This window comes from Schistocerca serialis, chromosome 4 (assembly GCF_023864345.2).
Source record: "Schistocerca serialis cubense isolate TAMUIC-IGC-003099 chromosome 4, iqSchSeri2.2, whole genome shotgun sequence".
Lineage (NCBI taxonomy): Eukaryota > Metazoa > Arthropoda > Insecta > Orthoptera > Acrididae > Schistocerca > Schistocerca serialis.
In genome coordinates this window covers 594,192,078-594,218,462 of record NC_064641.1, presented here as the reverse complement: position 1 = coordinate 594,218,462, position 26,385 = coordinate 594,192,078, and the positions used below count along the sequence as shown (strand labels likewise).

The 26,385-nt window shown below is 43.4% G+C and overlaps 1 protein-coding gene across 1 annotated transcript in view; it reads right to left on the bottom strand.

The window, feature by feature from the left end:
- The window catches only part of LOC126474625 (solute carrier family 22 member 7-like), a 146,242-nt gene that overhangs the window by 22,797 nt on the left and 97,060 nt on the right, over positions 1-26,385 (bottom strand). Inside the window, exons 4-6 of the mRNA XM_050102104.1 lie at positions 24,730-24,951; positions 12,678-12,892; positions 409-596 (exon numbers count right to left, since the gene is read on the bottom strand). Coding sequence (XP_049958061.1) covers positions 409-596; positions 12,678-12,892; positions 24,730-24,951 — 625 coding nt within the window. The remainder of the gene's footprint in view (positions 1-408; positions 597-12,677; positions 12,893-24,729; positions 24,952-26,385) is intronic.

The following is a 26,385-nucleotide window of genomic DNA, read 5'->3' as shown; positions in this document are numbered from 1 at the left end:
GGCGGTGCACAAATGCTGCGCAGCTAGCGCCATTCGACGGCCAACATCGCGGTTCCTGGTGTGTCCGCTGTGCCGTGCGTGTGATCATTGCTTGTACAGCCCTCTCGCAGTGTCCGGAGCAAGTATGGTGGGTCTGACACACCGGTGTCAATGTGTTCTTTTTTCCATTTCCAGGAGTGTATGTAAGTGTAGCGGAAATTTCAGTTATCGGTAATCAATTCAAACTACTAATGTACGAAATGGGTCAAAATGATAAGCTTACGATGGAACACGACGATTTAACTCCCACAGTCGATAAACAGTGGACATATATTCTAATTTACATTATTAGTAATGGTCAATGTTCAAAAGATGATACTGGAGAAAGCGACGGCTGGCGGAGTTTCCAGATGAGCACATTTTACGTACCATGAGGGCCAAGTAGGGCAGCGCAGACATGGCAACTCCGGCGATGGCCCATTCGACGCAGGCCGCTATCTGGCGCAGGCATGTTGGGTGTACCTCGACGCTCTGCAGGTTGGCAACACTGAAGCTGATTGTTGTGCTAAACTGCATCACCATTATCATCGCCACGAGGGCTGGACCAGCGATGTCCACTGTGAAACAAGCACAACTACTGCCAGCAGCAATGTAATGCCATACAAGTGTCGCAGCCGTATGATGAAGACACTTCCAAGAAAAAAAGCAAGCAACTCCTCAAGTGTAAATAAGAGTATCTTACAGCACTGAGTGCTATTCATAGCTAAATTACTTAAATTCATAATTTAATATACTATTGTCAAGATGATTGCATTATCCGGCTGTGTACCGAGAAGAATATCAACAGTCAATAAACCAGGAAAGTCTAAGTAATCAATATACAGTTTCTTTAATGCATTCGTTTCTCACCACTCATCAGATATTAACTATGCCACTGAGTTTCTGAATTTACTAACTTAATCAAACTGAATTTAATCACCATCAACCATTTGACATATACTGCTTGATAATGTCCTCCTCCGGGATTTTCCATACTTTTCTAATGTCATGTACCCACGTGCCTGTTGGTAGCTGTTTTGGTCTTCTATTCCCTCTTAGAATCAATTGAAATAATTGTTTTGGGCTATTATCAATTCCCCTGCTACATGTCTCACCTACCTACATTTTATTTTCATCACAAAATTATGTCTCACACTGCAGCCTGTCCCCTTCTCCACTTGTTTGTTTTCATGTCCCTTCTAGTAATTCCCAATAATACATCTATACATCTTCCCCTCAGAAACTACAGGGTTTTGAAAGATTTCGCATTAATATTTAACATAAGTGAAATTGGTACTGCACGCTGATGGTAAACTTTACGTTTCGGACACATCGAAAACCAAAGTTTCAAAAACTGTTCAAGTTACCAAAGGACTTGAGATAATTTTTAGTCTTCTGTTTCTTTCGTTTGCTAGCAATGTATCCAAATATTAACAAAACCAAGGTGATTCAGGTATCATTTCCTCTGCAGTCTCTTAGTTTAGGAACCTTGAAGCTTCTTTTAGAGCTGCTAATAAGAGTTTCTGTTGCGAGTTAATTATTCTCCTATGTCTTGCTGTTAACTGTTGCGCAAGTTGTTGATATATACTTTCGATGTATCTTTTTTCAAATTATACTGTAGTAATCACCCTTTGCTCAGTCAGTCGGCTGTATTTTGTCCAGGCATGTTGTATGTGAATGAATTGAATTAAATTGCACTCCTTCAAACATCACCAAATAGTAAACCAGAATTTATCAAGAAGTTATGGGCCCAGATAACTCAAGTAGCAAACTGGATAGGCTTTCTGTCCGTTTTATAAAGGAGCTCACAAACAGTTCAGTGACGTACTGCATGTCAACAAATAGTCCGAAGCAGCACCAATTTGTTGTTAGTAAATGAAAGTCGTGGAACTATTTTATTATCAGTCGAAGTATATAAGAAAGGTCATTTACGTGCTTTTAACTTCACACATAGTAGATTTTAGTCTGATATCTATAGATTCTATTATCTCGCAGTTGGAACTTTTTTCAGACGATAATCATCGAAATGACAATAACGTGTCTTGATGCTTTAAACTACACTTAACATTGAAGTCAGTGAAGTTATATTCAGTAGCAACCGGACAGGAAACTGACAGGAAGAGAAACTGAACGACATTTCTTGTACTGAGAAAGGCCGCGGAGAATAAATTTTTGTAGGTTAGAAGGTCAGCAGCAACATATCCAGCAAAGAGTCAATTGCAAGTCTGCTAGCCAAATTCTTCAAAAATTAGAAAAGCTGTGTGGGGAAGAGATCAGATTTAACAGCGTAGCTTTGCAGAGAAATTTATTCAGTTATAAATACGATTCTGGTAAGTCGGTTACTCAAAACTCTATTTAGATTCAAGAATACGAGGATGATTAGGCAGCAGAAGGCGAATCTCAGAAAGAGAGGTGGTCTATTTCTCGAATTCTTGTAATGTTGTCGTCGAAACTTCACTTACGTAGTGCATGGGATAAGGTAGCAGCATCCAACAAAAATTTCGTCTCATAATTTGAACGTTTGCGCCTGCAAGAAAGCAGATCAAAGGAGACAGAACCGTCAAACATATGCCCCGATGCTTTTATCTCAAAACAAAATAAATAGTTTGTCAAAGCAAGTCAGCAGGAAAAGTTCACGATTCAATGTTTTACATGCGGCGAAAATTTGTATGTAAAGAAATATCGCAGGAATAAAGCACGTGCGAAACATTTGGCATATTATAGACAAAATTATTCATGTAACAACTGAAAACAAAAGGGTCATTTTGCCATGAATGCCCACACGCAACATTAAAAAGAAATGCGACAAGTGAAAATGCCTACAGTTAATAATCTAAAGGTTTCAAACTTCAAGCACTAGTCACCGTTGGATTATCTATTGTCACGTAAATGACATAAATTTGCACTCAGATCCAGAAAATATTTGTAGCAAGATTTTGGCATTACGCAACACAAGACGTTTAGATGGGACTGATTAATAAATTACTTAAAATTAAGTCAATGCAGGAAAATGTTGACTGTTGATGCTACTGAATCAGAAGCAACTGTAGTGAGAGATGTCGAATTAGAGGCTTCCGATGGAGAGCAGTATCACTTTTTCAAATTTTATTTACACGTCTAGTTCCGTAGGACCAAATTGAGGAGAAAATCTCCAAGGTCATGGAACGTATCAGTACTTGAAATTACAACATAAAAGTAAGAACAGGTAAAATAAAATGTTTATGAACCCAAAAAAAGTCAAGCCATAAGTTTAAGTAAAAGCAGCCAAAAATGTAACATAAGAATCAGCACAATTTTTCAAGGGTCTCCTCAACAGTATAGGAGTGACATATGGGGAAACTCTTCAGTTTCGATTTGAAACCGCGTGGATTACTGCAAAGATTTTTGAATTCTTGTTGTAGCTTATTGAAAATAGATGCAGCAGTATCCTTCACACCTTTCTGCACAACGGTTAAGGAAGTGCGATCCAAATGCAGATTTAATTTCCGCCGAGTATTAACAGAGTGAAAGCTGCTAACCCTTGGGAATAAGCTGATAGTCTTGACAAGAAACGACAATAAAGAATATGTATATTGAGAGGCCAATGTCAAAATACCCTGACTAGCAAACAGGGGTCGACGAGAGGTTCGCGAACTTACACCACTTATTGCCCGACCTGCCCTTTTCTGAGCCAAAAATATCATTTTAGAATGGGAAGAGTTACTCCAAAAGATAACACCGTACGACATAAGCGAATAAAAATAAGCAAAGTGACTAATTTTCATGTCGAACGATCACTTACTTCAGATACCGTTCGAATAATGAAAATGACAGCATTAAGTCTTTGAACAAGATCCTGATCGTGGGCTTTCCATGCTATCTAAACACCTAGAAATTTGAACTGTTCGTTTTCACTAATCACATACCCATTCTGTGGAATTAAAACGTAGGGTTTTGTTGAATTGTTTGTAGAAACTGTAAAAACTGAATCTTACTGTGATTTAGCGTTAGTTTATTTTCTACAAGCCATGAACTTATGTCATGGACTGCACTATTTGAAACCGAGGCAATGTTGTACTCAATGTCCTTTACTACCAAGCTAGTGTCATCAGCAAGCAGAAATATTTTAGAATTACCTGTAGTAATAGAGAGCATATCAGTTGTATAAATAAGGAACAGAGTGGTCCCAACATTGATTCTTGGGGCAACCCTCCCCGCCCCCCTCCATTTGACCATGCCCCACTCAGACCCCACATCACAGCCATTCTCAACACTGTGAATAATGACCATTTGCTGTATGTTGTTAAAGTGATAGGTGAACCAATAGTGACCTACTCCCTGTACTCCATAATGGTCAAACTTCTGGAGCAATATTTTGTAGTCAACGCAACCGACCGCCTTAGTTAAATAAAAAAAAAAATATGTGCCTAGCGTTCGAAACCTTTTGTTTAATCCACCCAGTACATCACAGAGAAAAGAGGATATAGCGTTTTCAGTTGTTAAACGGCTTCTAAAGCCAAACTGTACATTTGATAGCATATTATGTGATATAAAATGATCAATTATCCTTGCACACACAGCCTTTTCAATAACTTTAGCAAACACTGATGGCATAGAAATAGATCTACAATTGTGTGCATTATCCCTTTCTCCCTTTTTATAGAGCGGCTTTACTGCCGAGTACTTTAATCGTTCACGAAACTGACCATTCTTACAGGAACAATTACAAATATTGCTAAATAGAGGGCAAACGTGTGCTGCACAGTACTTTAACATTCTGCTAGGCACTTTAGGCACTTCATCATATCCATGAGAGTCCTTAGTCTTCAGTGGTTTAATTATTGACTCAATTTCCCCCTTGTCAGTATCACAGAGGAGTATTTCAAACATCAGTCTCGGAAAGGCATTTTCCAGGAGAGTTATCTGATTCCCTGTAGAAACTAAGTTTTTACTTAATTCACCAGCAACGCACAGAAAATGATTATTAAATACTGTACATATATCTGACTTATAAGTAAGAGAAATATTTTTACTATGAACTGACTTTATATCATCGACCTTGTGCTGCTGACCAGACACTTCCTTCACAGCTGACCACATGGCTTTAATTTTATCCTATGAATTAGCTATTCTATTTGCGTACCACATACTCTTTGCCTTTCTAATAACGTTTTTAAGCACCTTGCAACACAGTAATGAGCTACTGTAGCTTCATTGTGACTACTTTTAACATTCTGATGTAATTCCCGCTTTGTTCTACGTTATAATGCAGATGTAGTTCTACAGAATGTTTTATGTCTAATGAATATGACATTTATTTTCCGTTAAGGTTATGTTCAGACTGCAAATGCCAACGTTGTTTCGTACAGTAGAATCTAACAATTGTATAACAGCAATCTCAGTTAAAACGTGGCGTGAAAAGTTAGCATATCAAAATGTCGCATATATCAGAGATGTACTAAAAATAAGTGTCAGTGATTACGTTGATGACTGGAATGAATATGTATGTGTTAGTTGTATCTACGGCAAAGAACATCATTAGTCTCATCTGACAAATGAGAAGGCTGCTGAAAATACTCTGGCTGTAATTCATGCTGACTTATGTGAAATGAATCTCATGTCGTTAAGAGGAGTAAAGTATTTTTTGTAGTTTAAATATGATTTTTCATGAACCCGCCAGGGTAGTCGAGAGCGCTAACGTGCTGCTTCCTGGACTCGGGTAGACGCACTGGCCCCAGATCGAATCCGCCCGGCGAATTAACGACGAGGGCCGGTGTGCCGGCCAGCCTGGTTGTGGTTTTTAGGCGGTTTCCCACATCCCACCAGGTGAATACCGGGCTGGTCCCCACGTTCCGTCTCAGTTACACGCGTCGCAGGCATTTGAAACACGTTCGCACTATTCCACGATTTACACTCGACGCAGACAGCTGAGGTACACTGATTCCATCCGTGGGGATACGGGGTGGCGTCAGGAAGGCCATCTGGCCACCCCTACAACTACCCTTGCCAAATCCGTTCTAACCGCGCCAACCCTGCGATCGCTGCGGGACTATGACGTAAGCGAAAGAAAGAAGGAAAGAAAGAAATATGATTCTTCGCATTTCCGAACTATTTTCTGAAGAAAAAAGATGAAACTGTTCCCAAATTAGAAACTGTCATGAAAATGGTAGAAAATAAGTCTGGGAAGAAAGTAAAACGCTTAAAGCCAGACAGCGGAACCAAAATCAAGAATGCTTGCACTAAAATGCTTCTAGGTGAACTTGAAGTTTTCTACATCACAACCAAATCGTACACGCCTCAACAAAACGGAAGAATTGAAAGAGAAATGTGTACTCTGTCGAGTCAGCACAATCAGCAATATATGCACGAAACTGAATGAAAATCTGTGGGCTGAAGCAATAAATTATGCAGCCTTTACGTAAATCAGATCAATAAAAGGAAAAAGTCCCACTAAATTCTGGTTTGGACGAAAAAAGATCTCAGAAAGTTGAGAAGTTTTGGGTGTCACTGCTATATTCCAATTGATGATCACAAACGAAGAAAGATTGAAAAAGAAGTCAAAGAAAGGTGACATGCTTTAGATTCGACTTGCTGTAGAATCTCCCTAGCTGAAGAAATGGACGTTGTTGTCTCTGATATCATATTTTATGGAAGAATAGAAGGTAAAGAAGGAGTTACTGTAGTTAAGACTTTCGCAAGAGAAAAGAAGAATGAAACAATCATAAGAAATCCAGAAATCGTAAACCGGGTCTACTTTGACCGATTTTCAAATTCAAATGTGATTGCCACGACTGTTTTTTTTTAACTTCTGTAATAATTGTGTTATTTAACATAGGGGCTTGTATGAAAGGATTACATACTAATTAATACAACACATTTTCTAAAATGCAGAGGAAATAATGGAAAAAATGTAGATGGTCAAAGTTAGCATGGATTAGTGGACACAATGATGGGCCTATACTTCCATCACAACTGTCAGCTATCGTTCCATTGGTGATCAACATTTCAAAACTGATGTGTCGACAGAAGTGCCGACACAGTGTTATTTTGAGGGGGCCGATAGGCACGCTATCTAACGCAGACGGGCGTGAATTCTGGAACAAGATACGTTATGACTGCTATAAAGAAAATACGTAGCTTTGGGAATATACTTAACTTTTAATCACTCCTTGTGATACATCTCTCTTGACTACACAAATGAGACTCGTAAGATACATGCACTGTTACAATTGGCGACTAGCTAGGTCGTAGCCATGGACTTAGCTGAAGGCTATTCTAACTGTCTGCTCGGCTAATGAGCAATGCATGCTAACTATCTGCTCGGCTAATGAGCGATGCTTCGTCCGTGTAGTCGCTAGCAATGTCGTCCATACAACTGGGGCGAGTGCTCGTCCGTATCTCGAGACCTGCCTTGTGGTGGCGCTCGGTCTGCGATCACACAGTGGCGACACGCGGGTCCGACATGTACTAAATGGACCGCGGCCGATTTAAGCTACCACCTAGCAAGTGTGGTGTCTGGCGGTGACACCACATTCCTCCCCCGCAAATCGGCGAACGGTTGTGTTATAAGGCTTCCGCCCGCCGTGGGGAGGACCCCATGTTGACGTATGCGATGAGGTGGGGAGCCTAACAACAGGCGAGGCTGTGCCACCCGCACCCGGCCATTCGGTCCGAGGGGAGCTAGGAAACGCCTGAAAACCTAGTCCAGGGTGCACGTCAACATGCGGTGTATGCGCCCGTAAAGATACAGGAGGGGCCGAAGGGTCGATCTCCATTGCGTCGGGGTACCCGACGCGCGAAGACGCCATGTGGTCCGGAGCGGGCAAGAGTTCCATGGCGGAGGACAGCTGGTCACGGGAAGCGATCGGCGGCGCGTGACCCAGGGAGGCGCTCGGCGGCTGTAGCGAAGCGTTGAATGCGGGCGGCGCCGGGTGGAGGACAGGCGGCGGCGGCAGCGGCGGCTGCGGCGGCGCATCGCTATGGGGCAAAATGGAAGGCATCGTCGGTAACACCTGGGGATGAGCCGAGCCAGTAGATGGGTCCCCAGGGCGCTGACCGGACGGCACCGTCGCTGAAAGCAGACGGGGAGCGGCAGAACCCGTGCGACGGCAGAGGCGCAGCTGATTGAGATGCTGACGCACCTCACCAGAGGCCCCCAAAACCAAATACATCGCAAGCACAGCACCGATCCCGAAATCCGATGCATCTACCATCAACAAAAGGGGTTTCTGGGGATCGAATGGCGTAAGGCAAGTATTTGAAAGCAACGCCGATTTCAACTGGCTAAAAGCCGCGTTCGCATTCCGTCGTCCAGACGAACGGAACACCCTTACGGCGTAAGCTATGAAGCGGAGCTGAAATGGAAGAGGCATTGCGCAGAAAGCGATGATAATAGTTAATTTTACCCAACACACTCTGTAGCTGTTTCACATTTTGTGGTGAAGGCAAATCTTGTATGGCACGGAGGTGCTCTGGACTCGGATGTATGCCTTGGGCATTGATGACATGGCCCAGGTACGGTAAGTCACGAGCAAAAAACACACATTTGTCCTTCCGCAAGCGAAGACCATGTTGGCGCAATACCTGAAATAACTAACGTTCGGAGGTGTGCTAAATGCTCGTCTGCCGTCTTTCCGGAGATCACAATATCGTCCAGATAGTTCGCAGCAGTAGGGACCGACGCACAAATAGTTTGTAAATATTGCTGAAACAATGCAGGGGCGGATGCACACCCGAATGGCAGTCTTTTGAAGCGGTACAAACCAAGATGCGTGTTAACCACCAAGACGCGCTGGGATTCGGCGTCCACTGGGATTTGCAAGTACGCATCTGCTAGGTCCAACTTGGAAAAGTATTTACCCGGGCACAGTTTATCAAAAAGATCTTCCGGGCGGGGTAAGGGAAAAGTTGCAGTCACTAGTTGTGGATTCACTGTTGCCTTGAAGTCCACACAAAGTCAGTTTTCCGGAAGGTTTTGGCAAAATTACTAAGGGTGAGGCCCAGAGAGACGCTTGCACGCGTTCAATTACACCTTGTGATTCTAAATCGTTTAATGTTCTTGCGACCTCATCACGCAATGCGTGGGGAACATTGCGCGCTCGGAAAAATTTCGGTTGCGCGTTTACTTTCAGTTCCAAATGTGCTTCATAGTTTTTAGCGCAACCAAGGCCCGGTGCAAAAATGTCTGCAAATTCTTCACACAAACGAGAAACACTGTCTGAAGGCACAGTCTGATTCACTGATAGGACCTGATTTGCTATAGACATGTTAAACAACTGAAATAAATCTAAACCAAACAAGTTCACTGCAGTAGAAGAACGAAGAACGTAAAATGACACAAGTTTTGTTTGTCCCTTCTATGTTGCAAGAAGAGTGCACTGTCCTAACACAGGGATCTGCTGTCCTGAATAACTTTTTAACTGAACATTTGCTGCACGCAACGGAGGTTTGCCCAGTTGTTTGTACGTGTCGTGATTGAGCAATGAAACTGCAGCTCCGGTATCGAGCTGTAATGGTATGACCTTGCCATTAAAGTCCAAATCTACAAAAAGTTTGTTGTCCTGCGGACGACAAGAGCGACTGTCTCGTGCAATTTGAACTGATACAGGTACAGCATCACTTGCTAATTGACGTGATTTCCGGCGACGTCGACGCACAGTATTTGTGGGACGAACACAGTCACTGTTAGAGAAAGTGGCACTGGACGAAGCGGAATTAACTACATGAATGTCCATGGGCGAAGGTTCACGAGTCTGAGCGTCCTTGGTTCGATTCCGGCGCGAAGCAAAGGGCCTGGAATGATTAAGAGTGTCTGATCTGAGCTTTTTCTGGCAAACACTTTGAACATGTCCTTTCTTATTACAGAAAAAGCAAATAGCTTGGCGTGACGGGCAATTGTCACGCGAATGTCTAGTTGCACACCGCGGGCATGATTTCACTGCATTTGTGTGCTGGCGCGGCACACCTGGTTGTGCGGACGTGCGCGAAGGCTGTTTACAGTTACTTGCAGCGCGCCCGGCGGGCCGGTTAATGCGACACACTGCTGGCGAAGGTGCAAAAGATTCCTGAGCACAGTCAAGTGTGTCTTGTCTATCCAATATGTCTATCACTTGTTGAAGGGAGGGATTAACTAGTTTCAAAATCTGCTCCCGTATGCGAACATCAGAAACGTTCTGCGCAATTGCATCAGGTACCATTGTATCTGAATGAGGAAGGCCACAGGCACATTCAAACGCACAATCCCTTGTAAGGCCTTGCAATGTTGCAACCCACTCCCTATTAGTCTGACCGGCCGTACGTTTTGTACGAAAGAAAGTGTACCTCTTTGCAACTACATTAACTGTTTCTTTGAAATAGGCGTCCAATGCCGACAAAATTTCTTCGTAGGACAGAGTTGCTACGTCGCGTCGGGGAAACAATTTCGCTATCACACGGTAGGTGGACACACCTACACACGAAAACAAAAACGGCTGCCGCTCATTACCTTGAATTCTGTAGGCGGCGAGATGAAATCCAAACTGGCGGGACCACTCGGTCCAAGATTCGTGCGCCGGGTCGTAGTGCCTAAAAGGCGGTGCAACTGCGAGTTGTGGCTGCGGTAGCGGTGAAGCGGCGGCTGCCGCATCGGTTTGAATGGCACGTTGACCCTGGACGAGCTGTCCAAGGGCATCCAATAACGCTTGCGTCTGCTGATTCTGCAAGCGATAAAATTCGGACAGTACATCTGGCGAAGCCATGACACAAGTAAATGTAAGCAATTAGAAAGAACAACACCCTTTCCGTTGCCTCGTCGCCAATGATGTGTCGACAGAAGTGCCGACACAGTGTTATTTTGAGGGGGCCGATAGGCACGCTATCTAACGCAGACGGGCGTGAATTCTGGAACAAGATACGTTATGACTGCTATAAAGAAAATACGTAGCTTCGGGAATATACTTAACTTTTAATCACTCCTTGTGATACATCTCTCTTGACTATACAAATGAGACTCGTAAGATACATGCACTGTTACAATTGGCGCCTTGCTAGGTCGTAGCCATGGACTTAGCTGAAGGCTATTCTAACTGTCTGCTCGGCTAATGAGCAATGCATGCTAACTATCTGCTCGGCTAATGAGTGATGCTTCGTCCGTGTAGTCGCTAGCAATGTCGTCCGTACAACTGGGGCGAGTGCTCGTCCGTATCTCGAGACCTGCCTTGTGGTGGCGCACGGTCTGCGATCACACAGTGGCGACACGCGGGTCCGACATGTACTAAATGGACCGCGGCCGATTTAAGCTACCACCTAGCAAGTGTGGTGTCTGGCGGTGACACCACAAAAACCACTGTGAAACTTTGACCACCAGAAATAAAAATATTGATGTAAAGTTTTCTTAAGTACTTTATAAAGCCTCATAAAAGAAAAAAACTTACTGCAGTACTTAAATCAAACAGCTTGATCCATCATCAAAATTGTAAACAAACGGAAGGAAGTATTTGGTAGGGCCCTACTTTCTTCCTCCGAGGCTCAACGGACAAAGTTATCATAATTTCGTAAGGAATGTTCTATTTGATCTGTTAACAGAACAGCTGTGCGACAATACATGTAATTCATGCATGATGGAGAACCCCATCATTTTATTGTTAATGTCTGTTGGCTTCTAGAGAAGACTTTGCTGGCAGATCGGTAGGTAGAGTTGGACTAGTTGCCTGGTCTTCAATTTCTATCGATCTAAACCGACTGGGCTTATATTTGCGGGGGCTTTTGAAAACTCTTGTGTGTGGAAACCCAGAACAAATTTTCAGACAGAAGTGCAACCCTTCCGCAAACTGCTGCTATTTCAAAGCTGGGCCATCAACAAGTGTCCGCGTGCGAACCATTCAACGAAACATCATCGGTGTGGAATTTCGGAGCCGAAGACCCACCTGTGTACCCTTGATGACTGCGCGACATAAAGCTTTTTGATTCACCTAGGCCCGTCAACACGGACATTGGTTTGTTGATGACTGGAAACATGCTGCCTAGTCGGACAAGTCTGCTTTCGAACTGCATCGAGCGGATGGACATGTACGGGTACGGAGAAAACCTCGTGAATCCATGGACCCTACATGTCACCAGGTGACTGTTCAAGCTGGTGGAGGCTCTGTAATGGTGTGGGGTGTGTGCAGTTAGAGTGATATGGGACCCCTGCTACGTCTAGACACGACTCTGACAGGTGACATATACGTAAGCATCATGTCTGATCGCCTACATCCATTCATGTCCATTGTGCATTCCGACGGACTTCGGCAATTCCAGCAGGAAAATGCGACACCCCACACGTCCAGAATTGCCACAGAGTGATTTGAGGAACACTCTTCTGAGTTTAAACACTTCCGCTGGCCACCAAACTCCCCAGACATGAACATTACTGAGCATGTGTGGGATGCCTTGCAACGTGCTGTTCAGAAGAGATCTCCACCCCCTCGCGCTTTTACGGATTTATGGACAGCAATGCAGGATTGATGGTGTCAGTTCCCTCCAGCACTACTACAGACGAACCCATGTGACGTCGTGTATCGGCACTTTTGCGTGCCCTACACGGTATTAGGCAGGTGTACCACTTTTCTTTGGCTCTAAAGTGTAGAAAAAGTAAAAGTTATGAATAACGGTGAGACTAGAACGGCATTGATAGATTTTGTAGTGACACTTTGGCACCTTACCAGTTAGCATACAGAAGATGACTCCACTTGCAATTGCCGCCAGTAATGGAGCGGCTACACCAGACCATCGTCGACCGATGCGGGATGCGCAGAAGTTCGCCACACAGTAGGAGACGAACTGCGCGCCACCCTGCGCGGCCACTGTCAGGAATGGGTTCACGCTCAGACTGCTCACAGCCAGCACTGGAGAGAACATGGTGAGCAGGTACACCGACCTGATGGGACGGATCAGAATGAGCATTTCACCAGTGCGTCGAAAATACTTGCCATTATAGAAAGGATCCTTTAAACGAATTCAAAAATTGTTCAAATGGCTCTGAGCACTATGGGACTTAACATCTGAGGTCATCAGTCCCCCAGAACTTAGAACTACTTAAACCTAGCTAACCTAAGGACATCACACACATCCATACGATTCGAACCTTCGACCGTAGCGGTCGCACGGTTCCAGACTGAAGCGCCTAGAACCGCTCGGCCACTCCGGCCGGCAAACGAATTCAGCATACACACTTTCAATCCAAAGAATTCGAGAATCGCGAAGTCGTTTTTCAGATAAATGAAAATTTCTGGGAGACTATACATAAAAAATATTAATTTGTGATGATTACAACTGTATTTAAAAATGATTAAAGAAATAAAAATCATTGATTCGATTATGATCCTTAAAATGGTCTTAAAAACTTACAAATCAGATCCAATTGTTCCATTACAACAAATCAGTAAAATAGTTTATAAGGATTTTTAGTAAACTCATTTTTAATAGAAATAATTAATAATGATATATTCTCTTAGACAGACTCAACTACCGAAGACCTCATTTTTTATTCCAGTCACAGTTAAAATAGAACAAAACGTTCAAATGTGTGTGAAATCTTATGGGACTTAAGTGCTAAGGTGATCAGTCCCTAAGCTTACACACTACTTAACCTAAATTATCCTAAGGACAAACACACACACCTATGCCGGAGGGAGGACTCGAACCTCCGCCAGGATCAGTCGCACAATCCATGACTGCAGCGCCCTAGACCGCTCGGCTAATCCCGCGCGGGTTAAAATAGAAATAAAGCAGTAATGATAACCAACAAGCAGCAACAAAAAGTTGTGATACATAAAAATAGTGTAGTAACTGTTACACCCACTTTTATTAATAGAAAACTACTATTGTTGCTTTTCGTAGATACCCAACCTTTCAACAGATGGTGAACCATAGATGTATGAATATAAAGCCATACTACAATCACAGTTGTCACAAAATTACAAAAATTAGGTGCTAATATAGAGATATTTTTCGAACTCGATTATTTCTGTGACCAGACGCATAACTACATCATAGAGAAACGGTGTAACTATAGACTTTCAGTGAAATTGAAAGTTAGTTAGGCAACAATGAATAACGAGTGTAAACCTTAATGCTACGTGTTGTGGTTGGGAGAGCCAACACCGGGTTACTAGAGGAAGCCGAAAGGCACGCGTTTTAGCTCACGCAGGCTGGCGTGAGGTCTGGAACAGGACAAGGAATTTAGACTTTAGAAAAACGGACGTAGCTGGTGGAATACTTAACTTTAATCCATTAATGATGAGCGTCGCTCTTGACGGTACATGATTACCCTATCAATAGTAACTGGTACTGGCGCCTTGCTAGGTCGTAGCAAATGACGTAGCTGAAGGCTATGCTCACTATCGTCTCGGCAAATGAGAGCGTATTTTGTCAGTGAACCATCGCTAGCAAAGTCGGTTGTACAACTGGGGCGAGTGCTAGGAATTCTCTCTAAACCTGCCATGTGGCGGCGGTCGGTCTGCAATCACTGATAGTGGCGACACGCGGGTCAGACGTATACTAACGGACCGCGGCCGATTTAAAGGCTACCACCTAGCAAGTGAGGTGTCTGGCGGTGACACCACACTACGATGACGGTGAATGGTTAAGGAAAGAGACAATTAAAGTGTATTATTTGAGTGTATTATTAAAGTGTATTGTTTGAGTTTGATAAGAGTTTTTGAACGTCCATGTATGAAACTAAAATAAAACTGAGGTAAAGTAAATCAATTATCTTTTCTTAGGCTTTGCTTATCTATATCTAAGATGCTATTCTGTTAAAACTTGAAGAAATATTTTGACATTAAGAAATTGGAGAAAACTATCAGTTACAGGTTCTATTACACTTTTATGAAAATGTGAGCAGTCACTTAATTAAAAATGTGTAACCTCGCTTCACATTGAATTAAAATTGTGTACACTTATTTTTAAAAAAAGTATTGCTCTCACAAATATCTAAAACACTAAACTCTTCCACGTTATTTGTTAAGGAATGTTATAAGTACTTTAAAAACAATGAAACCATTGACAGACTTGATCTATAAAATAAGACGGTTGTTTTTGAAATATAAAAGCAACATGAGTTACTTCTCGGGTAGTACAACACCACTGACTTGTAAGATGATCCTTATATCTTCAGACAGTTCTGATAACAGCTCGTTAGCCTTCCTGATGCTGAACGTAACATATGACTACTGAAAGGAACGTTTCTAAATTCTTTAAGTCGGGTAATGTGTGTTTTCTTTTTCCGATGTTAATGTGTTATGTTTCTGGATCGCAGATAAGAAAAGAGAAAACCAACTCATCACGGCCGTACACTACTCGTAGACTGTTGATAGGCGATGGTGGGACCTGAGGAGAAGAGGTACTGCCGGAAGTAAAGCTGCGATGACGGGTCTTCAGTCGTATGTGGGTAGCTGTGTCGGTAGAGCAGTTGCCCGCTAAAGACAAAGGTCCCGAATTCTAATCTCGGTCTGGTACGCAGTTTTAATCTGCGAGGAAGTTTCGTACCAGCGCACACTCCGCTGCAGAGTGAAAATCTCATTCTGGAAACATTCCCTAGGCTGTTGCTAAGCCAGCTAGTTCTGGAAGGTTCGCAGGAGTGCTTCTGTCAAGTCTGGAAGGTAGGAGAAGAGGTACTGGCGGAAGTAAAGCTGTGTGGATGAATCGTGAGTTGTGCTCGGGTAGCTCAGTCGCTAGAGCGCTTGCCTGCGAAAGGGAAAGGTTCCAAGTTCGAATCTAGGTGCCACACACAGGTTTAATCTGTCAGGGAGTTTCATACTTGTGGACCTATGGGCGAAGCCAATAATAGTTATTATATGCACGCAACCATTCCGATTTTGACCCATCACCTGGCCACATGGAATAATATTAATAACATTATGCTGTCTCTTCATTAATGTGCACTCGCAAGACGTACTAAGCAAGGAGGGCATTTGAAAGTACAGCAGAAGAAAATAAACAAGCCGGTTCCGGTAACAGAAATCTGCAGATATTAACCATTGACCCAATACTTCAATTGTTTTCCTAATTTTGCTTAACAATAAATGGAGGAAATAAGAAATGTGGAGAATGAAAGTCTCAAAGACGAATCATCAGATGATTATGAAATGAAGCGTTGGTGATTAATACCAAAAGTCAGAATACAGAAAAATAGCATATCGGGGCAAAAGTTCCGCGAAACAATTTAATTCGATGCAGCAGCATCAGATGCTTGAAAGCAGGCATGCTTCAAAGCAAAAATGCTACATACACGATCTGATCAAACGTAACCGGATTTCTCTATGTTATGCGGAATCTATCACTATACGTTACGAGAGGAGGGCCTCCCAGCAAAAAGGAGGCAGGGTGTATCGTGTTGTCGGAAGAGAAAAAGAGTAGCAGCAGAATGAGTCGATCAGGAGAACACACTGACTTCCGGCGTGTACTAGTCATCGAATGTCACCCGAGTAACAAATCCATCAGAGAAATTTCAACCTTTCTAAAGCTGCCCAAGTCAACTGTTAGTGGTGTGATTGTGAAGTTGAAACGCGAAGGAATAACCACAGTTAGACATATTCATGTACTGACGGCTAGGGACCATCGAGATTTGCGGAAGGTGGCTGTAAAAAAGCGCACGAAATCAGCGGAAGGAAACACTTGTGAGTTCCAAAGTGCTATTAAGACTGCAGCAAAGGCAATGACTGTATGTAGGGAGTTAAAAAGAACGGAGTATTGTGTAGCCAATGCTAAGCGACGCTTGAGGTGCTGTAAAGATCGACACCACTGGACAATGGAGGACTGGAATCGAGTTATTTGGAGTTATGAGTCACGCTCTAACCTGTGGCAGTCCATGGAAGGTTACGCATTTGGCGAATGCCTAGAAAACGTTACCTGCCATTATGTGTAGCGCCAACAGTCAAATATGAAGGAGGTGGTGTTATGGTATGGGTCTGTGTTTACTTATTTGGATGTGGAACTCGTAGTCTGGTTAAGAAAACTTTAAATGTGGAAGGATATGAACTCATTTTAGAGGATTCTGTACAGTATACAGCAGAGGATAAGTTAGGAGTCGATGATTTTTCATATACAGATGACAATACACAAGTCAGCATCTATGAGGCAATGGTTCATGCATGATAACATTCCTGAAATGGACTGGTCGACCATCAGCTCTGGCCGGAATTCAATGGAACACATTTGCTATGAATTACAACCTCGACTTCGATCCAGACCGCAGCGTCCACCATCACTACCTTCTATGGTTACGCATCTTCAGGCAGAATGGGCTGCCATTCCTACATAGTACGACGGTACTGGGCACTGCGCACTGTAGATTGAATAATTACGAGGGTCACTCCAAAAGAAATGCACACTATTTTTGTAAAAATGCAGTTTTCATTCTTCATGTGTGAAAGTTTTACAGTGTGTAGATACATCCTTCCCGCTGGTTCTCAAACTCTGTTCAACCTGTTCCCGTGAGTGGCGCCGTCAAAGCATGTCTTCAAGATGGCTGCTACATTTGACGTTCGTCAGAAGCAACGTGCTGTCATAGAATTCCTGTGCTGTGAAAACGAGACAATGGGAAACATCCACAAGAGGTTGAAAAAGGTCTATGGAGATGCTGCTGTCGATCGCAGTACAGTTAGTCGGTGGGAAAGCAGGTTGCGTGATGAAAGCGGGCACGGCAATATTGAGGATTGTCCTCGCAACGGCAGGCTTCATTCTGCACACACTCCAAACAATGTGCAGAGAGTTAACGAATTGGTGACTGCTGACAGACGCATCACAGTGAATGAATTGTCACGCTACGTTGGGATAGGGGAAGGAAGTGTTTGCAGAATACTGAAAGTGTTGGCGTTAAAAAACGGTTTATGCCAGGTGGGTTCCTAGGATGTTGACAGTGGATCACAAAGAAACAAGAAAAACGGTATGCAGTGAACTTCTGGAACAGTATGAGAATTGTGACAGGTGATGAAACATGGCTCCATCATTTTTCACAAGAGACGAAGAGGCAATCAATGGAGTGGGATCATGCAAATTCACCCAAGGAAAAAAAAAAAAAAATTCAAAACCACACCTTTTGCTGGAAAAGTTATTCCGAAGGACTCTTGCTTGTGGACATCATGCCAAATGGAACCACGATAGATTCCGATGCATATGTGACGACACTGAAGAAACTTCAAGCTCGACTGAGTCGTATTCGACCACATCGGCAAAAACAGGATGTTTTGCTGTTGCACCACAATGCACGGTCACATGTCAGTCAAAAAACCATGGAAGCGATCACAAAACTCGGATAGACAACACTGAAACACCCTCCTTACAGTCCTGACCTGGCTCCATGTGACTATCATTCATTGGGAAACTGAAAGGTCGGTCAGTGTGGCCGAGCGGTTCTAGGCGCTTCAGTCTGGAACCGCGCGACCGCTCCGATCGCAGGTTCGAATCCTGCCTCGGGCATGGATGTGTGTGATGTCCTTAGGTTAGTTAGATTTAAATAGTTCTAAGTTCTAGGGGACTGATGATCTCAGATGTTAGGTCCCATAGTGCTCAGAGCCATTTGGACCATTTTTGGAAACTGAAAGACTCTCTTCGTGGAACAAGGTTTTTAACATGATGACTCCCTTGTGCACGCTGCCAAACATCGGCTCCAACAGGTTGGTCCAGAATTTTACCGTGCGGGTATGCAGGCGCTGGTTCCACAATGGCGTTAGGCAGTTGAGAGTGATGGAAATTATGTGGAGAAATTAAAATATTCTTCCTAAAGGATGTATCTACAAACTGTAAAACTTTCAAACATGTAGAATAAAAGATGGGTTTAAAAAGAAATAGTGTGCATTTCTTTTGGAGTGACCCTCGTAGATCAAGCCCCCACGTTGTATGGCACGAATATATATATATATATATATATATATTTGTTACACTCAACAATCAGCTTAATTGAGCGGCCCAGAGATGTAGCTGGTCTCAATGTTTGGCTACGTTTTTCGTCATAGGGTGCCAGCTCACACCTGTCGTAAACTCAATTTTCAAGCTGAAATAAAATATTAAAAATGCAAAGCAGGCAGCTATTGCGGTGAAATTTAAAAATATTGTGTCACTCAAGTTGGTTTATAATTTGAACAAGCAGTTTATTTCTATTTTTCCAGGAATATTGTTCAGTATATTGATTAAACACTTAAAATGCAGTCTGAGGGGCTTTTACGTAAGGGCGGCCGTTAATAACTGATGCTACAACACTTCACTACAAAATTCATATATCGTGATCACGGCACTCGACAGTATGCTCACAATTCACAAAATACACTGTTGTCTCCCGTCCTGACCCACTATATTGAGCTCAACTTGATCGTTGTCGAACGTCGCTACATACATACTTGTCCCCGATCGTGGCTACCAACCCACTATTATCCCCAGATGGGCAGCAATTCGGCTCTTAGCGTCGCTCCTACTCCACTCCGCAAAGATGGCCGCCCTATACACCTTCGAAACGACTGCATATCTCAAAACAATGTTTGACAAAAAAATTGCGAGTATTCTAAAACTAAACACATATGATACATTGAAAAATATGGAAATTTTCTGGGCAATAACAATTTAAAGTCCAGTTTTTGTATCTGCCACCGTTTTTTCACAATTAACGTTCTTGTGGTGTGATTTTGCTTTTCCCACTTTTTGATACTGAACATAAATGAACAAATAAAATACATACTTAATTACTCACCTACCTCTTTAAACTTTAGAATGCTGCCGTTAGATTAGTCTCTTTAAATTTATTTATTACCAGTCTCTCAGTTGACTCCCATATTCCGACCTCTCATTCAAAAATGGTACATACTCTGCTAAATCGGCTGTGATTGCTCGATGCATCTCTACTAGGCGCATCCGTAGACACTTCGTTTATATTAATCGTCCAAAGCATTGCCGAAATATTAGTTTTTAAACTTTCATAAATTTACAATTTTAAGAGTATAACTTTTAATCTATTATATATTTTTTGTGGCGCGTGTAGATAATTAAGCTTTACATATTTTTCTGTCCATGAGTGCCGACTCGCACATCGTGTCACTCTTAGTTCTGTTTTTATCAATTTTTCTCTGGCAAATAAACTCCTCCAAGCGCTTCAACACGGCCATACGCTTCCCTACCAAGCTTCCGCTCTGGTTTTTCCAAGGCCGCTAGTTGCTCTCCACGAACCCGTAGCACCGCCAGCTCTGCAGCGGAAAACTGTCGCTCCAATCTCGCTCCACAGCTTGTACGCTCACAACAGACATTCAGACGCCTCATTGAAAGTGTTTACCACATAGTTCAAGCGGTTATAAAGGCGAAGGGTGGGCACAGCCCATATTAATGTCCACTAATAGATGTCCAGATACTTTTAATCAGATAGTGTACATTGCACCAAAAAAGAAATGTTTCTCACATGATTGTTTTTCAACGAAGTAAATGAATATTTTTATCCACATTTTTTCATTTTATTTTTTGTTCACTCAACTGTATTTGTCATTTCAATTTCACATGTTACCTAATTCAAAGCCAAATGGCTTTATCTTCAGGGAAAAAAATGCAGTAATCGATGTACATTCCCAATGTATACTGTCTGGTGGAGAGCACGTGGAGACTGGTCTGAAATGAGAACCTGATGAATGAGGAGTGTGATAAGCATGTTACAGGATATTTGTACTGGGCCATTTACATTTACTTTATGTATCCACACATCAACAAGTTCTAACATATTTGGACTTATTGATACATGAATGGATTACACATATAACAGGAGTACTAGTTGTTTATTACTGAGATTCTCTAACTTGACAAGCAAAATGCTCGTTCAATAACTTCTCATTTCTGTGCACTTTCCACATAGTTTTGACCAGTTAACGTAAGCTGCTGATGTACATAATTTCCTGCATCCTGGTTCCTCAAGATCGAGCAATTTTGCTTTGTATTGGGTAACATGTAAAACAGAAAATAATAAATACAACACGGTCGATAAACGAAACGAAATGAAAAGAGACGAGTTAAGCGTAGCTGTTATCCACCATGAAGTTCTTACTAGCTGATATCCTCAGCACACTCCATCACAATGGAAGTTACAAGATTGGTGTTAAGAAATGAATGGAGGATTATAAAGGTATTACTGCTGTATATTCAGGGAGGACAGAAGCTAGTAAAAATTTTTCTGAAAGATTGTTTTACGGAATATGCAAATGTAGGAAAGACGTCAAAAATATAAGGAAAATTGTGCATCATAACATGTGAGAATGTGACATATATACGCGGTCGGCAGCACTAGTAGTGAAGGGTATACAGCGCTGTAAAGGGGACGCGGAAAACAGTGCAGTCATTGGCGTAACGCGGAAACGGAGCGGTTTACCTGGTGTTACAAAGGGTATGATCATTAGCTTTCGGGACAAGTGCGGAAGCGTTTCCGAAACGGCTAAGTCTGTGAACTGTTCGCTTCTCGCCGTGGTTAGAGTATACCGATCTTAGCAAAATGGCGCTGTCCAAAAGCAGCTCCAAGTCGACTGTAGTTGCCCACGGGGCATAGATGACATGGGTGGACGACGGCTGCGGGGACGAGCAACCGCTGAGCACCTGACCGCCCGTAGAAGCAAGAGGCTACCAACAGTGTCTCCTGGTGGCCAGGATGAATTACGTCTTATGGTCCATCGGACAGATGGCCGTTGAAGCGTACGACCTGCAACGTCTGAAAGCAAACACCGTGCGACTATTGTAGGAAGAATACAAGTCAGAGAGGATTCTCTGGGTGATCTAGTCATTCTGCAAGGCACAATGCCCCATTATGAATACACTACTGGCCATTAAAATTGCTACACTACGAAGATAACGTGCTACTGACGCGAAATTTAACCGCCAGAAAGAAGATGCTGTGATATACAAAAAATTAGCTTCTCAGAGCAATCACACAAGGTTGGCGGCGGTGGCGACACCTACAACGCGCTGACGTGAGGAAAGTTTCCAACCGATTTCTCATACATAAACAGCAGTTGACCGGCGTTGCCTGGTGAAACGTTGTTGTGATGCCTCGTGTAAGGAGGAGAAATGCGTACCATCACGTTTCCGACTTTGATAATGGTCGGATTGTGGCCTATGGCGATTGCGGTTTATCGTATCGCGACATTGCTGCTCGCGTTGGTCGAGATCCAATGGCTGTTAGCAGAATATGGAATCGGTGGGTTCAGGAGGGTAATACGGAACGCCGTGCTGGATCCCAACGGCCTCGTATCACTAGCAGTCGAGATGACAGGCATCTAATCTACATGGCTGTAACGGACCGTGCAGCCACGTCTCGATCCCTGAGTCAACAGATGGTGACGTTTGCAAGACAACAACCATCTGCACGAACAGTTCGACGACGTTTGCAGCAGCATGGACTATCAGTTCGGAGACCATGGCTGCGGTTACCCTTGACGCTTCATCACAGACAGGAGCGCCTGCGATGGTGTACTCAACGACGAACCTGGGTGCGCGAATGGCAAAATGTAATTTTTTCGGATGAATGCAGGTTCTGTTTACAGCATCATGATGGTTGCATCCGCGTTTGGCGACATCGCGGTGAACGCACGTTGGAAGCGTGTATTCGTCATCGCCATACTGTCGTATCACCCGGCGTGTTGGTAAGGGGTGCATTTGGTTACACGTCTCGGTCACCTCTTGTTCGCTTGACGGCACTTTGAACAGTGGACGTTACATTTCAGATGTGTTACGACGCGTGGATCTACCCTTCATTCGATCCCTGCGAAACCCTACATTTCAGCAGGATAATTCACGACCGCATGTTGCAGGTCCTGTACGGGCCTTTCTGGATACAGAAAATGTTCGACTGCTGCCCTGGCCAGCACATTTTCCAGATCTCTCACCAATCGAAAACGTCTAGTCAATGGTGGCCGAGCAACTGGCTCGTCACAATACGCCAGTCACTACTCCTGATGAACTGTAGTATCGTGTTGAAGCTGCATGGGCAGCTGTACCTGTACACGCCATCCAAGCTCTGACTCAATGCCCAGGCGTATCAAAGCCTTTATTACGGCCATACTGATTTCTCAGTATCTATGCACCCAAATTGCGTGAAAATGCAGTCACATGTCAGTTCTAGTATAATATATTTGTCCAATGAATACCCGTTTATCATCTGCATTTCTTCTTGGTGTAGCAATTTTAATGGCCAGTAGTGTATCTTCTATGCTTGGGGACCATGTCCTCCACTACATACAGTCTGTTCTTCCTCGGCACAATGGCATTCACTGGCAGGATAATACAACTTGTCACACAGATCCCAATGTACGTTCGTGGTCCGAAGAGAACAAAGATGAGTTTACCGTACTCCTCTGGTCACCAAACTCCCCGGATATGAGCCCAATCGAGAATCTGTGTGTCCATGGATCCACAACCGACTAGCCTAGCGCAGCTGGCCACAGTTCTGGAGTCGGCATGGCTCCCCTGTCGGTATTTTTCTATTGAAACATGGACGATAACTAGTTTGGACAAGAAGAGAATAGAAGCATTCGAAATGTGGTGCTACAGAAGAATGCTGAAGATTAGATGGGTAGATCACGTAACTAATGAGGAGGTATTGAATAGGATTGGGGAGAAGAGAAGTTTGTGGCACAACTTGACTAGAAGAAGGGATCGGTTGGTAGGACATGTTCTGAGGCATCAAGGGATCACCAATTTAGTACTGGAGGGCAGCGTGGAGGGTAAAAACCGTAGAGGGAGACCAAGAGACGAATACACTAAACAGATACAGAAGGATGTAGGTTGCAGTAGGTACTGGGAGATGAAGAGGCTTGCACAGGATAGAGTAGCATGGAGAGCTGCATCAAACCAGTCTCAGGACTGAAGACCACAACAACATATTGACTCTCCTCCTGGACGTCTCGCAGCAGTCCGGGCTGCACAAGGCGGTTATTCAGGCTTTTGACAGGTGGTCAATTTAATGTGACTGGGTAGTCTATATATGATTATCTCAGTGAAAACCGTGGAACAAAAATATCCAAGATAAGTGTAGATAACACTGTGCTATAATAAAAGTCAGATTTAGCAGAAAGTGTGTATCCTCAACTCGGTATTTTCTGCATCCTTTTCCAGAGCAATGTTACCACATAGTTTACAGAAGGGTGATAAGAAAATGATTAAACTAAAGAATTACCGCGAGAAAGATGAGAGAGTATATGAATAAATACCACGTAAAAGAAGAAAGTTCTGAACTAATGAACTAAAGCGAGGAACTCCTCTACAGAATAGAAGGATTGAACCACAAGGCAACATTTGAGCTTGAATTTGAAGACTTGGAGTTTAGAACTCAGTATTTTCGGTTCTAAGGGAAGTCTATTGAAAATGAAACCTCTTGAATACTGAACACTTTTCTGTACAATAGTTAACGAAACGTTATCCAAATGCAAACAGTTTTGTCGGCTGGTGGTTACTCAATGAAGGTTGCCATTTCTCTTGAATGTTAATGTTGTTAACAGCAAATCCCATGACGCTGTGATGTGCGGGGATAACACAGTTACCATCCCGAGACACCAAATCATCGTCCTACACAAATTCCGCGAATTGAGGCCGCAGATCTGCCAGGCTGTCTTTTTCTGGGCAACCTAGATCTGTATCCTCGTAGGTAAAAAGGAACAGAGGAAAGTCAGAGCGAAATCCTTAAGTGTGGAAGCAGATTTTTTTTTTTTTTTTTTTTTTTTTTTTTTTTTTTTTTTTTTTTTTTTTTTTGCCACTTACCTTGCGATGATCAGCAGCACAGAATTCTTGAAGACATTCCGGCTGGAGAAGAGGCTCAGGAATCCCCTCCTGTCTGTCTTGCTCTTGCCCAAGGTCCGAACCACAGACAAGGCGAGCGGAGGTACTGTAGTGCCGTTGGTGGCCGCGATGCGGCGCAACAGTCGCATCGTCTCCTGCTGGCGGCCTCTGCATGCCAGCCAGCGTGGTGACTCGGGAAACCAGCTGAAACACCGTAAGCATCCAAAGAGAGGAATCTTAGTTCTGCACTCGACAAGTAATGGGCCTGTAATACTGGTTGAAAATATGGTGGAAGAGTCAAAAACTGATTGTCAGTCACGAGCCTCCTGACACTCCACATTAGGCAATTTACTGTCTCCTACGGAATGTTTCTTTTCCTTTGTCTATCAGGGCACCTTTTTGTTTTGGCTTAAAATGTTTGATCTTGATAGTTTACTTCCATTGTTCCGTTCTTGTAGATGTTTAGCCCAACTCCAGACTACCTTTGATCATTGTTTTTCTCTCCTAGTATCGAGTTATAAGCTAGGATAAATATATCTATTTCTGTTTATTATTTTACTGTCTTTGATAATTTCTAATAGCATTATGTGAAATGTGCCGGTTCACGTGAGATCACCGAAGTTAAGCGCTGTCGGGCGTGGTCGGCACTTGGATGGGTGACCATCCAGGCCGCCATGCGCTGTTGCCATTTTTTCGGGGTGTACTCAGCCTCGTGATGCCAATTGAGGAGCTACTCGACCGAATAGTAGCGGCTTCGGTGAAGAATACCATCATAACGACCGGGAGAGCGGTGTGCTGAACCCACGCCCCTCCTATCCGCATCCTCTACTGAGGATGACACGGCGGTCGGATGGTCCCGGTAGGCCACTCGTGGCCTGAAGATGGAGTGCTTTAGTAAGAGAAATGTAAAATTTCACAAAAAGTGAGTAACTGTACTTTTTAGAAAAAAATCTACAATCAATTTTTGTACAACAAAATTTATTGACCATCTACGTCACATAAACGTACTCTTATAAGCCAAAACATTACGACCAATGCCCACCGCGACGTTGGATGCCGCGTGGTGGCACTGCAGGCACGTGACGCGGTAACAAATGTATGTAAGCGGAGCAGAGACAGACGGAGGATCACCCTAGCGAAGATATGGGCTGCAAATGGAGAAATCCATTGAGATAAGCGACTTCGACAAAGGGCAGATTATTATTACGCAGAGCCTGTGAACGAGTATCTCGAAAACGGCGAAGTTGCTTGAACGATCACGTGCTGCTATCGTGAGCATCTATAGATATAGATATAGAAGGACAGTGAAACTACCACTAGGCGCTAAATGGTTGCACGTCCACGACTCTTCACAGAACGTGAGTTACGGAGGCTTCTCCGCTCTGTAAAGTAGGATAGATGGTGGTCTGTGTCATCTCTGCCGAAAGAGCACAGTGTTGTTGCACGAACAGGCGTTTCGGAGCACGCCGTTCATCGTACATCGTTCATCAAAGAGCTCAGCAGCAAACCATCCCTACGTGCTCATATGTTAACCCAACGACATCGTCAGTTACGACTGCAGTGAGCACGGGACCATCGGGATTCGACCATCGATCAATGGAAACGTGTCAGTTCTTCGGGTGAATCACATTTCTGCTA